This window comes from Anser anser, assembly GCF_964211835.1.
Source record: "Anser anser genome assembly, chromosome: 1".
NCBI lineage: Eukaryota > Metazoa > Chordata > Aves > Anseriformes > Anatidae > Anser > Anser anser.
The window spans coordinates 158611392-158626413 of NC_139720.1; the positions used below are offsets into that span (position 1 = coordinate 158611392).

At 35.6% G+C, this 15022-nt stretch overlaps 1 protein-coding gene across 6 annotated transcripts in view; it reads right to left on the reverse strand.

Moving 5' to 3' along the window:
* Positions 1-8618: 8618 nt before the first annotated feature.
* Positions 8619-15022, reverse strand: part of GPC5 (glypican 5) — a 778624-nt gene continuing 772220 nt past the window's right edge. The window contains exon 8 of one of the 6 annotated variants that reach the window (XM_083836988.1): positions 8619-11179. In XM_083836988.1, coding sequence (XP_083693114.1) covers positions 11022-11179 — 158 coding nt within the window. In that variant the 3' untranslated portion in view covers positions 8619-11021. The remainder of the gene's footprint in view (positions 11180-15022) is intronic. The other 5 variants (XM_083837015.1, XM_083836992.1, XM_083836991.1 and 2 more) reach the window with 5 other exon arrangements.

Sequence of the window (15022 nt, forward strand, 5' to 3'; positions counted from 1 at the left end):
AAGGAATTAGCTGTATTTAATCCCATGCTAAAAGTGATATTTACCTCTTTTCACTTCACGCATTAAATGAGTCAGTCTTGAACTATTCATTGCCAGAAGAAATCTATATGACCATAGATAACATTCTTAGTATGAGAAGAATCACTTTTTTAAGGTGCTCCATTGATTATGAGGGCTCAGTTCAGCTGGCCACACAGAAGCTTCTTTTGCCTTTTGGGATTCCCTAAGGCATCTGCCAGGAGCTGGCTGAAACATTGGAGAACATGGTAATAAAAGCCCCTGCCTCTCTGAAGCACCCAAAAGGGTGTATCTGATCCTGGTATAATTGCATAGTCCTGTAACATGGTATTGCTGTTGCTGGTAACCTTCCATTAGCTTTGTAGCAAGTTTTCAAGACCTCTGGACTGAAGCTCATCAGACTTGCTCAGTGAACTTTTCCTGATGTGCTTGTAGGTTTGGTTTGCTTGGTTTAGTTGTGGCAGTATATATATACATATACATATGTATATATATATACACAAAAGTATATATATATACAAATGTGCTGTAGCCACTCAGTCAATTTATACACATATATATATTATATAATTATATATAATTATATATATATTATATAATTATATATATAAATTATATAATTATATATAATTATATATATACTACATATAATATATATATATTATATAATATTTTTTGTAAATTTATGTACATATGTACATATGTACAAATGTATGTACATATATATATGTAAAATTGACCGGGTGGCTAAAGCAAATTTGTTTTACTTTTGTTTATCTTCATATGAGACAACCATAGTTTTATACAGACAGAAGTGACAAGCAGTCTACATAGAATGAGATATCTATGACTTTAACACAATGACATAATGGAGAAACATACAGGCTTAGTATAACAGCAGAAGTCTTGAGAATTGTAGATACAGGATGTGTTGTAGAGGAGCACAGAGACAAGATGATAAAGGACAGGGCACAGGGTTTGTAGTGGAGACCCCAAGGCTATAAACAACTCACCTGTGTTCAATTAGGGAAATGCAGACCTCAAGCTAGACAAAACTAGTTTTAAAGGTAACAAAGAGAACCAAAAGATCCTATCTAACATATAAATAGCACCATACATAGTAAATTCAGATGTAACCTGGAGCCACGGACCAATGGTGGAAGAGCAAAGGCATAAAAGCATGTTAGCCAACATATGCAACTGACACAAAGTGAATCCTAAGGTGAGAAAGAATAAACCATCAAAGTCAGAATATTCATATAATCATAGAATTAATTGGGTTGGAAAAGACCTCTAAGATTATCTGGTCCAACCTTTAACCTAGTACTGACAAGTCCATCATTAAACCATGTAACTAAGCCCTACATCTACGGGATTTTGAAGACCTCTAGGGATGGCGACTCAACTACTTGCGTGAGCAGCCTGTTCTAATATGTCACAACACTTTCAGTGAAGAAATTGTTCCTAATATCCAACCTAAACCTCCCCTGGTGCAACTTTAGGCCATTTCTTCTTGTCTTATCACTTGGTGACTGGGAGAAGAGCTTGATCCCCATGCCTCTATAGCTTCGTTTAACCAAACGAAGCATACACCTCTCCAAGCCATGAGCAGCCAGTTTCTCCAGGAGAAGGAGAAGAATAACTGAAGTCTAGGTAGACCACATCAACAGCCCTTCCCTTATCCACTGAACGTGTCACCATAAGGAATGTTTCCTTTTTTCCATATGTTTCCTTCTTTCATAGAAGGAGATCGGGTTCATCAAGCAGGACCTGCCTTTCATAAACCCATGCTGACTGGGCCTGATCACCTGGTTGCCCTGTAAGTGCCATGTGATGTCACTCAAGATAATCTGCTGCATGAGCTTCCTTGACACTGAAGTCAGACTGACAGGCCTGTAGTTTCCCAGATCCTTCTTCCTGCCCTTCTTGTAGATAGGTGTCACATTTGCTAGCCAGCAGTCAACTGGGAAATCCCCTGATGGCCAGGTCTCCTGATAAATGATGGAAAGCAGCATGGTGTGCACATCTGCTAGCTCCCTCGGTACTGGTACCACCTCGATCTGGTGGATCCCATCTGACCCCATAGATTTGTGTACATCTAAGTGGTTTAGCAGGTCACTAACCATTTCCTCGTGGATTATGAGGGCTTCATTCCGCTCCCTGTCCTGACTTGCCCCTTCTTCCAAAGGTCATAAGCCCTCTTTTTCGTCCTGAGCTCTAGCCACTATGTTTAGCCAGGCTGGTCTTCTTCCGCACTGGGTCTTCTTTCGGTATGTAGGGATGACCTGCTGCTGTGCATTTAAGATTTCCTTCTTGAAGAGCATCCAGCCTTCCTGGATTCCTTTGCTCTTTAGAACTGCCTTTCAAGGGACTTTACCAACCAGTCTCTCAAGGCCAAGTTGGATGAGGCGCTGGGCAACCTGATCTAGTGGGTGGCATCCCTGCCCATGGCAGGGGGAGTGGAAATAGATGATCTTTAAGGTCGCTTCCAACCCAAGCCATTCTATGATTCTGTGCTGTCTCTATGATTCTAAACAGACCTAAGTCTACCCTCCAGAAGTCCAGAGTGCAGTTCTGCTAACCCTCCTCCTTACTTTTACAAGAATCAAAAACTCTATTAATTCATGATCTCTATGCCCAAGTTGGCCTCTAACCTTCACATCACCTACAAGTCCTTCTCTTTTAACTAGTAAAAAATCCAGCTGGGCGCTGTCCCTCGTTGGCTCACTTACCAGCTGAGTCAGGAAGTTATCTTTCACACACTTTAGAAACCTCCTAGACTGTTTCCTCTCCATTGTATTGTATTACCAGCAGACATCTGGTAAGTTGCAGTCCCCCACAGGAGCAAGGGCTAGCAACTGCAAGAGTTATCCCACTGCTTGTAGAATATTTCACCTGCCACTTCATCCCATTGTGTGATCTATAACAGACTCCCACCCTGATATCTGCCTAATTGGCCTTCCCCTTGATTCTTACCCACAAACACTCAAACTCACCATTGCCATTGTTCAATTCTAGACAATTTAAACATTTCCTAACATACAGGGCTACCCCCTTGTCTCTCCCTCCTAGCCTGTCCCTTCTAAAGAGTTTGTAACCATTCATTGCAGCATTCCAGATACATGAGCCATCCCACCATGTTTCTGTGATGGTCTCTGTCAAGCCTGTTTTTATCCCTTTCCTGCTTCAAATCTAGTTTAAAGCCCTATCAGTGAGCCTTGTTAATCCCAAGCAAGGATCTTTTTCCCCTGTAGAGACTACCTGTGAAGATCCCCCAGATGCTGATAAATCTCTCTAATGCCCTCTTCAGCAGTCTGAAACAACCAATTTTAAGACTCAAACAAACAGTGGAAGGGTGAAAATAATACTAGAAAAAAAAAAAAAAGAGAGACTGGGAAGTGTATTCATTACAATTTATTTGTGTTGTGACTCTTGAGACTTTTTCTGTATAGAAATACTCTAACTAGGTAATTATGCTTTCTTTCTTTTTCTATAATAATTAAATTGAGACTGATAATGATACTTGAATTACATCATTAAGATTTTAATTATATTAACAGTAAATTCTTGGCTTTATATAGCTCATTTCCTCTTTGTCCATAAACACTTTGAGTATAAAAATATGCACCTATATTTAAGCAACTGGACTACTTCAGAGTGCAGAAGAGGGTCAGGCATTAGGTTCTAGGTACGTGAGTTCAAATGGATTTCTTTCCCCTTTGCCTAAAGAAACAGGTCTAAAGCAATTTTATTTTATATTACTTTAATCAGTGTGTTTGTGGTGTTTCCTAGGATTTGAAATTGCATAGATACTTACAGTCTTCCATAAAGGTGATGTCTTTCATTTTTTATTTATAGAACACCGTAACTAATATGATACAGTGTAGGAATCTTTTTGCCTGTCAAGAGTATACCTCAAAATTTCTCATAGAAGTTTCATAGTGAGCAGCTGTCCTAGGTCTAAGTGGTTTTATAAACTGTTAGATTAAAAGAATTTTCAGGGCAAAAGATTGAAATCCAGGAAAATAAGACAGTATTTCAAAATACTTATTTTAACAAAGTAGTGTGCAAATCTACTTGCATGTTTGAGCACAAGTAATTTCCTCTTACCCTGGCCATTTAGATTACTAAGACACTGAAATTTTTGACACAAAATTATGTATTTAATAGGAAAACAGATGTTTTGTTTTGTTTTGTTTTGTTTTGTTTCATTTTGTTTTGTTTCATTTTGGTTTTCTGCAACAGTCATATAGGTAGGAGTACACAAAACAAATTTTTATTTGCTAAATTAATTTTTTGTTTGTCATGGTATACTTATAATCATTTTAGAATAGACAAATACAAATTGCTATTACCTGTAATGTTGGATGCCCCTCTAAAAACAATCCTATTCTCTTAAAAATATCGTTTCAGTTTTGCATGTAAATAATACAAAGCCAAGCTATGCTTGCAGTTATATCCATGGAATTCAATACTGTCACAAATGTGTAAAAGAACCTCTCCCATGCAGTAGTTACCAGATCTAACAAATGCTCTGACAATACAAATACCAACATTTATTCTTCAGCATCATGTTGTTCTTTGCTTTTATCAATGGACTGGTATCACATATTTTGTTTTACATTAATAGACTTCTGATCTTTTTAAAAAATAAAATAAAATAAAAAAGCAAAAGACAAGGATTTTAGAAATAACGCTCTCTACCAAAAAAATAAAAATAAAATGTCAACAGACATGAAAAATATGTTTAAGGGCCAGTATAAAGGTATTGACTATATGTAAACCGACTATATGTAAACCCAGGAAATAACATTCTCCTGTTATACCATACCAATCCCCTACAGTCTCTACAGGGGACAAAAAATAGGGAAATGACTCAGGCTAAGATATACTGATGTATTGGGCAGTCTGCTTCTACCCAGTGGCTAAAAAGAGATCTGTTATGGTCTCTCATATGTAGCCTGTATATGAATAAAATCAAGCTTAGCTTTGATTTTTTTTTAATGGTCATATCTTGCTTTAGATAATGAATTATGAATCTGAGGTGCAATGTGGAAGCATTTTTTGTATATATGTTTATGTTAATAAACTGTTCTGATGTATCTAATATTGTGTCCACAAATGTTTTAATTAACTGCCATGAGTACTCTGACCACCAGTGTCATTTTCTGTGGAGATGCAAGGTGAACTAGACCAAAGAGATCTTTAGAGATCATCTGACCTGTTTCATTGCATGGTCCTGTAAACTCTTGTACCATAACAAATGGGAGGGAGTGTGGCACTGAGAGAAGACAGAAAATCAGAAGCTGTCACTGAGAAAAACCTCCAAGTGACTTAAATTCAAGTCTAACAATTGATTTAGACTGCCTGACAAACTTGGAGAGAAACAATTGTGACACTTAAATTAGGCATGCACAGCAGGTGATCTTAGCATAGACCTGTGCACTGTAAGGGGTAATGAGATGCGTCGATCAAGTCCTCCCAGCCACAGAAGCTCTGCATGTTATTCCTCTTTAGTGTGAACTGGTACAAGAGCATCATGAGGTATCAGATATATTGCCTCTGGCATTTCACATTTACAAGTTCTAAAATAGAGTAAAAGATAAAATTTCCAACAGACAGACATGCAATTTTTTTTCCGTATCTGAAAGTCAAGCAGAATTTTTGTCTGTGCATCATCAGCAGGCAAAAAAAAAAAAAAAAAAAAAAAAGCTAGAACTTTATTCATAGCTAGCTAAGCTTTCCAAAAACATAATCTGGCTTTTCTTAGAGCTACATTAGCCTAATGTAGTTAGAAAAAAGTTTTTGTTGCTGTTCCTGTTACCTTCAGATGTGAGTCAGAACACAGAAAAAAAGCATCATTTGTTGAATAAGATTCATGTTTACACAATTATTTCAGATTAGAACTGAATGTTAAAACAACAACAACAAAAACAAAAACCCTGAGGCAGAGATAATATCACCCTTTACTTTAATTGATACTTCTAAGAAGATGCTATGGAAATATCAAGGCTAATCAGAAATCTTAGATAGGTAAATATAAAACCAGTTATAATCTGAACATATAAGTCATCTGAGTAAACATATGAAAATATTGGTATAAAGAAATAAATTAAATTTTATATGTGTATCTCTCCCTTTCTCTCTCTCTTTCTCCAGCCTTTGCATGGTTATAGTTATGCTTCATCTTTTTCTAGTCACTAAAGGAACCATGATGCTTGTTTCCTAAGGAAATAAATTTATTTATTTATTTTTCTTTTTCATCAATTACACTCAGGAAAGTTGTCACTGTAAAATATTTATTTCAAGTATTAGGGCATTAGTTATGAGAAAAAAGAGTATTTCACTATTTTTTTTTTATCAGGTACAAGATACATTTAAATATACACGTACATCTAAATAAAAAATAATTTATATATGAAAAAATTAAAGAAAAGAAAAAAAATGTTTGAGAAGTAGCTCAATCTTACCAAATAAAAATATCATAGATTTTTGAAAGGTTGTATTTTTACAATTATTCTTTTATTCAAGTATTTTTTTCCAAGTAACTGCACTAAGAAATTATTCCTTACAAGTTTCTCTCACCTTATGCTCACCTCTATTTTTTATTGTACTGAAACCATATACACTACTTTAATAGTAATATCCTTTGCAATTTCAGTATAAACATCATTTGAATGAGTTGTCTATCTGAGAAATGACACATGTTGAGTAAAACATTCTTACTTTAAACCATATCAGCTGCAATACATAAAAAGCCTATTCAAAAAAAAAAAAATCTCATTCAACAAAGGTTTTTTTGAGATTCAGAGAAGATTTGGACTCTTAAGATGCTTGAGTGGAAACAAATGAAAGCATTTACAACAACCTAGACCCCCATGCTATTTCTCAGGTCACCTGGGGATCTCAACAGCTGCCCTGTGCTGCCTTTATGATTTTGCTGTTGAGAACAGCCTCTGCATACCAAGGCTACTGAAGCTGACTGGCTTCATCCATACTGAATACTGTCCACCATTTTTCGTTGGTATAGATGTTTTTATACTGTATTGTCATGATTGCTAGTTTAGATTTGTTGTTTGTTTGTTTTTTACCTCCTAGTTTCCCTGTTATACTTTTTATTTTTCTACTCATTGCTTGCCAATGACTATTCCTCAATTCATTTTTGGCTTTAATACAGGCAACATTTAAGTTTTTGTTGTCAATTATTTTTGTGTTGTTGATTATTTTTGTTGTTGTTGTTTATTTAATTGTTGTTTTACAGTTGCCAAACTTGGAGCTACAATTCGACCATGTTCCCACGGATTCTTGTAAGGCTGCCTCCCTTGCAAGGTAGTCTTGAGACAAATTGCCAAAGATCATAGGTCCCTATGTTCCTCAAGGCCAGGCTGGATGGAGCCTTGGCCAACCAGATCTAGTGGGTGGCACCCCTGTCTATGGCAGGGGAGTTGGAATTAGATGGCCTTTAAGGTCTCTTCCAACCCAAGCCATTCTATGATTCTTTCCTTCTTCTGAGATGTTTTAAAAATGTTTATATTTTTTTCAGAAACAAGAATATTTCTTTATGACATGTTAGATATAGTGAAAGAACTGCATTGGAGTCTGGTAGACCTACGAGTTTAAGCAATGATGTAGTGTATGGTGGTACCTAGAGAGGGTTAGGACAGGATAGGGGGGAATGAGGTCTACAGGTTGTTGAGGGAACTCCAGACTTACCACAACTGTATTTGTATTGCCTGTGGAAGTGGTCCAAAATCTAGATTGTTCATATGTGTCTGGAAAGGAAAGACCTAGTTTTCCACTCGAGAAAGAATCTTAGAAATAGCAGGGTAGACAATAAGGGGAACAGTCTATAAACAAATGAAGTGGTAACAGAGTAATAACATCTGAAGAGGCCTTAGGATATAATTGCTATCATTATTTGAAAATGAGGCTTGTATTTCTAAGGTGTTATAGAATAAACTGTAATCTTCTTGACCACCCAGTGCCACCAGTAGGTACTTGAGTTTCATAAGAAAGTGTAGAATGGGAACTAAGTGATTTGGGTTATCAAATCTTGAGTAATGCATAGTTAGAATTCTCTGGTTAAGAATATCTTATACAAAGATTTATTTCATCTCCCTTGAAGGAACTGGTACCTTAAAAAAATAAAATAAAATAATAATAATAGTAATAAAGGTGCTGGCCTAGACAGATTACTGGTTTGAGCTGATATGAAAAACAAAATGAATGAAATCAGATTTTCTTTCCCTGAATTACCAATGTCATAATTTCAGTGTATGCTGAGATGATAAGTGAATTTGAAGGACTGATTTACAAAACCAGCAAAAATAAAGAGGTCAAGTAAAATCTACACCCTGGCAAACATGCTTATATAATGGTATTTGCCTAAGTATGGAATTGCTCTTAGGAACGTTCATTTGCTTTTCTAAACATTATTTTTGTTTACTTGAATGTTATCTTTTGTTTACTAATGACTAATGAATACATTTGGAAATAAAAATATTTATATATGTTTCTTCATATTTGTCTCATATAAAATTATTTGCTTTTGCAGTCCAGGAAGAGTTCTAGATACAAGGTTAGTGCATACAATACTATACTTTTTTTTTCTTACTTTTTTGCTCTTGTAAAGGAAAAATAACTGCAAAATATTCTTAAACGATTTATTGTCAAAATGACATAGGAATTAGTCATGGCAGGATAATCAAATCTTATAACAGTTATATACAATATACCATTAGTACTGTGGAACATTTTAGCTTACTTCATGTTATAAAGTGTAAGAACTTGAGCTGGAGTTCAGATTGTGATTCAGATTCGCATTCATGTGTCACCATGTCAGCTAGTTACCTAAGGTCTCGGTGTGGATGATGGAGATCTGACATACGATTCACTGGCCCACATATAGATACCTAGATCTATTTGAAATACTCAAGGTCATTTGGCCACCAGCTGCAACTCCACACAGATTCCTTTTAAGGAAGCTTCTGGAATTTCTTGTAAGTCCTGAATCCTCATGAGAATGCCTTGGATGCTTGAGGAAATCTCAGGTTGAACTAGCCAGACACTTTGGGGCAGCTGAGTTCTTTTCTTAGGTGTCTGCTATCATATGAGCTCTTAGGGCTTCACTGACTGTGTTGACAAGGGACTCAGGTCTCTTGCTCATAGAAAGACTTGAGCCCCTTTGTAACAGCAGCTTGATACCTGGGAGATTTTCTTACAGCATCTCAACTGGCAATAGTTGCTGGTGTTTTAGCAACTAAATGTTACCTTGTTTTTTCACTGACTGTAATGACAGCATAGATATATATAAAATATATAAACATCTGTATGTAGACATATAGATTGAGATATCTTAATATAGTATTGAATCCAAGCCTTGCTGTCGTTCACAGATAAAATGCAATAATTTGTATGTATGTATATACGTACAAAGTATAAATATGTAGTTTTTCTGAGCTATGAAAAGTAATCCCTACCAAAACTATCTGAGTTTACACTGTGTTTGTTTGCTTATTTGTTTGTTTGTTTGTTTGTTTGTTTCTGAGAGGGAAGGAAAAATTCTACATTTTCTGTTTTACAGGATTCTCTTAGATGAAGATAGGAGTTTAAATACAAAACTCATAAAGTGCTGTGCAACTGTTTCATCAGATGATATCACTTGTTTGTAGGGTTGCGATTAGCAGCGCAGAGTCCACATGGAGACCAAGTTACACTTGGTTTACCCAGGAGTTGATACTAATTAATTTCTTCTGAGAGCTAGGCAATGCAACAGCAAGTTCTCACAAATGATACAAAACTGGAAAGATCAGCCGATACACCAGATAGTTGTTATTGCCATTTGCAGAGACCTTGGCAGGATGGAGGGATGGCCTGACAGAAACTTCATGAAGCTCAACAAAGGGAAATGCCAAGTCCTCCATCTGGGGAGGAATACCTCCATGCAACAGTGAATGCTGGTGCTGACTGACTGGAAAGCAGCTTTGTGAAGGAGGACCTGGAGTCCTCCTGAACAGCAAGTTGAACATGACACAGCAATGTGACATGAAAGCAAAAGCAACCAACAGCTTCCTGCACTGAATTATGGAAATCATTGCCACAGGTCAAAAGAGGTGATCTCTACTGAGCACTGGGGAGACTACATCAGCAGTGTTGGGTCCAGGTCTGGATTCACTAGTAAAAGGGTCATGGACATATGGGAAGAAGTTCTGCAAAGGGCCATGAAGATTTTTAAATGATGGGAATATCTTTCATTCAATGAGAGGCTGAGAGATCTGGGACTGTTCAGGCTGGAGAAGAGAAGCCTCAGGGGGATCTTATCAATGTATATAAATATTTGAAGGGAGGGTGAGAAGAAGATGGTACCCAGGACAAGTGGCAATGGGCACAGACTGGAATATAATAGAATCATAGAATAGGTAATATTAAATGTTTAAAAAAGAAAAAGAAAAAAGTGCTATGATTGTTCAAGCAATGGAAACAGTGGCCCAGAGAGGCTGTACAGTCTCCATTGTCAGAGATATTCAAATACCAGTTGGACTTGTCCTTGGGCAACTTTTTCTAGTAGACTCTGCTGTGAGCTTAGGGTTGCTCTGGATGAGCTCCAGCGGTCCCATCCACAGTTCCGTGTATCTGTGATTTTGTGGTCTCTTTTTACAAATCGCTTTTAGTGGGTAATATTGGTGGTAGGGGGATGGTTGGACCAGATGATCTTAGAGGTTTTTCCCAACCTCAATGATTCTATGATTCCATGGTAGTCAACTTATTTTTTACACAAAATATTGCTAAAGAAAACATGATTTTGCATGGATATACAGATGTTACAAAAACACAGGAAAAATATTATATAAAAAACTTTGTTAATATTCATGCCTAAGATCAGAGAGGCTGATGTTATGTAACCTATCATAAATATTACTTTATCCACCAGATCCTTTATTCTAGGCTTGTGAGTGGGGATAAGCAGATGACAATGAAACATATATCAAGACAGAGCTAAACAGTTACCAAAGACTGAGAAATAATGTTACCAAACTCATCAGCATAAATGTCATATAATCAGCCATTGTTGTACTTCCTGCTCCAGTTGTGTCTAAAGTGCTGCCATTGTTGGTTTGATGGATTTGCTTTACGTCACTGAGGTTCATCTTGCCTGGCACCCCTGCCGAGACAAATAAGAAAATACAGTATGATGCATGCCTTGTCACTACTAGCAACATGCTATAGCTAGAAGAAAAAAAAAAAATATATATATATATATTATCAGCACATGGACTGTCACAGCTTGGTTTCTGATTCCCGTGATACTGCCAAATTCAAAATACTTTATAATTGCATCTAGAAACACATACACAATACTATATGGCTATTCATCGTTGAAAGTAATTCAGAGGCCTGCCAGCTCTGAACAAAACTGTTCTTGTAGAAATATATCTCAACAAACATTTGCAGTCTGAAATGAACAGTTTTGCAAGTCCCAGTTGTACTTAAAAGACCACTCACTGCTCACACTTTCTTGAATTTGAAGGAAAAGGGAAATAATTTAATGTCAAATTGCTTGTGTCTACATTCAAATAATATTCCAAAACAGCATATACCTGATGCAGGGTATATAACAAACTATCTTTATTGCTATATAACCCTCCCCCCCCCCCCCCCCCCTTTTTTGCTTTTTGGCATAATTTAAACAGATTTTAAAACATTGTAAGGAAAAAAATTGTAAACCTAACTTTAAGCAGGAAACCTTTTACTGAGTTCCGGCTGAATATTTTTACTGTTTTGGACCAAAATAAATATTTCTCTATCTCAAAATAGTGCTTTTTATAAAACAAGTATGTAATCACCCATTTTATTTCCTCTTCATGCTGAAATAATCAGAAGGGCTTGGAGACACTTTAAGATTTGGAAGCATTGTCAGATACTTGTATTTTCTATTCATACTTCTAGACTGTCTGATCCCATATAGCAACTTGTGGCATGCTACTATCAATCAAAATTAACAGGTCTAAATCCAGTGTTATTACATGCAACAAATATTGACATTGTAATTACACTGAGAATGAAAAAGCCTTTATATAAAGCAAAGTCAATATTTATGTAATTAGGTCAATACATATATAATTCAGAAGGTAAGCTCTACTGTTGGAACAGCACTACTAGAATGAAGCTCAGCTCTACTGAGTTGACATATTGATTTTACTGTCTGTTTCTGCATTATTATTCATTGTGTAGGTACTTCTTTCCTTTGTATCATTAGTAAAGTTGAGTAAACTAGTGATTTTTTTTTTTAAAGGGACTGTGATGAAGTATAAATATTTTAGTCATGGATTTTTCCTCTTTGTTAAGCTAGTTTAACAGAAGATACAAAGAATCACTGTGTTTGAAAGGAACAACTTTTTTGGTGCTTGTGTTAAAAATACTCTTTTCTCTAAAAGCAGCTTGAAAGCTGCTCTTTGTGAACTTGCTGTATGTACTTAAAATCTCATTCCTGTAGCTTTGAAAAAATGCATTAAGGGAAGAGTCAGATAAAGTCAATCATGTTGTCTGAAAAACCTGCTAGAATGAATTTGTCTTCTTTGCTGCTGTACTCAGACAGCAGAATAGACTGCTATTTTGTGTGGATTTATTGATCCAGTGCTCTTGCCTGGAATTTGTGAAAATTAGCTCCATGAGTACAATGCAAGTGGACACACAAGGAGGAAGAGCAACAATAGAGGCTGAGAAGGAGTGAATAAATTCCTCCTTATCATGCACATTCAGTAGTAATCTGTCTAGAAAAAGATCAGTCACTCAACACTTCACTGAATGGATGTTTGGTAGATCACCAAAGTGGGTAGATCAAAGTGTTTTTTTTTCTTTTTCTTTTTTCTTTTTGTTTGTTTGTTTGTTTCAAGGATGTTTTAAAAGTAGAACCAAAAGAATCTGGGGGGGGGAGGGGTGGAAGGGGGGGGGGGGGGTCATTTCTCCAGAGCATTGGTGAAGAATCCCCTTATCTAAAAAGCCTAATTTCATCAGAGTCAAAAAAAAAAAAAATTTCTCACCTGTACAACAAAAAATTTCACCAAGTTCTATAGGTATAGTAAAGCAGATTTTTCCCAGTGTATTTACAGATAATCTATCACATGAAATGTATGGCCTTATCTTAAATATCCATGATTTTTTCTACTTATAATTAAAGGTAATCGCCACAACAAGGAAAATTCCTAGATTTACACCTTAAAAATAGTGGTCTTCAACTAGAGTGTGTGGTCTGAGTCTGGAGAAAATGAGACAAGTTATTAATTACTAACTGAAGAGTCATCTTTAATATCTAGTGAAGATTTCATTAACAATAATATGGAAAATACGAAAAGAATAGTTTTCTTTTTATAGGACATGTTTTCTCTCTCTCTCTCTCTCTTTCTCTTTTCTTTTTTTTCTCTTCCCAACCTGAACTGAAAACTGCAGACTTTGGAAGTTCCCATTAAAAGAATGTTTATAAAAAATGTTCAGCCATAGCAATACATTTTGCTTTCATCAATTGAAATACCATAGAGTGCTGGATATTTTCTCTGATCTTAAATGGATATACTTTAGGATTGCAGTATTGCAGTATAAACATACAGCAAGACTTTCATCTATTAAGCCCCACAGATCTATGCCACAAATTTGACTGTATTGAAATGAGAAGTGGAAAAAAATATACTTGGATATGATCTTAAGAAAAAATCACTGAACAGAAAAACACTTAAAAGCAGTAAATTTTAACAGTACTGTTTTTGTTGTTTTCATTGTTGAAAAGAACAACTTTTTTTCTTTTTAGTTTTAATAAGTTTTATTCCTATACTATACTTTATGTTTAAATAAGTAAATTCTGTTGTCCATTATATACCTGGATTTGAAAATGTATGCCATCTTTCACACATCATAATCAGTCATGGAAGTCATCCTTTCCTCTAAATGAGTGTAACTTTCTTAGTCCACAACAAACTTGTAATAGTTGTAAAACCTATACAAATATTTGTATATAAAAAAAAATAAAATAAAATAAAAAATAGCAAATGTTTGGATTTAGCTTCCTCACATTAGACACTGAAATTTTCTTAAATAAAATGCATTTAAGATTGCCAAAACTTTTAAATGATCTGTGATAAATGTCTCATTTATATCAAAATCATACTAGAGCTAATATTTTGACTGGAAATGGTGAAATTCAGAAACAAGATTCAGAGTTCTTTCTGAAGGAAAGCCATAATTGGAGCACAGCAGATGATAAATCTCTACAATCCAAATATAACATTTTCATGAACCTATATAAAGTAAAACTGTCAAAGATCACATCTCTGACTCCAGCATTAGCTGTGAAACCCAGTTATCGGCTGCAATTTAAAAATTTCTCAGTCTGTTTTAGAAAAGATTAATCAGTAAAAGAATTATGCCAAACAGTGTGATATATATTACAGCATCTTATTATAACAGCTGCAAAGTATTTCTAATGATCTTTTAGCATCTTTTAAAGATATTTAAAGCTTGTGAAAGGTAGTGATACTGACAGCCTTGACACCTGACCTGCTAAATTTTCCAGAACAGCTACAGAAACTATACAATATCCTTTCAATATTCAGCAGCAGATTTTAACTTTGATTTGAAAAGTCATACCTAAAGACATGGAAGATTTTCATTTGACATGGAAATTTTCTATTAAGATTATCAAAATCTTGCAAAAATGGGCTATGACTTTTAAACAGTCTAGGAACCATGCTAGGATTTTAAACTTTTTAAACATTTTAAACAGAACGTCCTTTAATAGTGGCCTAGTTTGAAACCAAACCAGGATTTTTTTGTGTATCTGCAGTCTAACCTCAAATATCTTGCTACCTTATCTGCTATTTGTTGAGTAGCATACTCCAGAGCTGAAAAGGCTTTTCAAGGGAACAAGAAGATAGCAAATTAATTTCTGTGGGAACCTGGTTGCACATAAACCCTATCAAAGCTATACAGAGGAGGAAGTACTGGATTTCCCTCT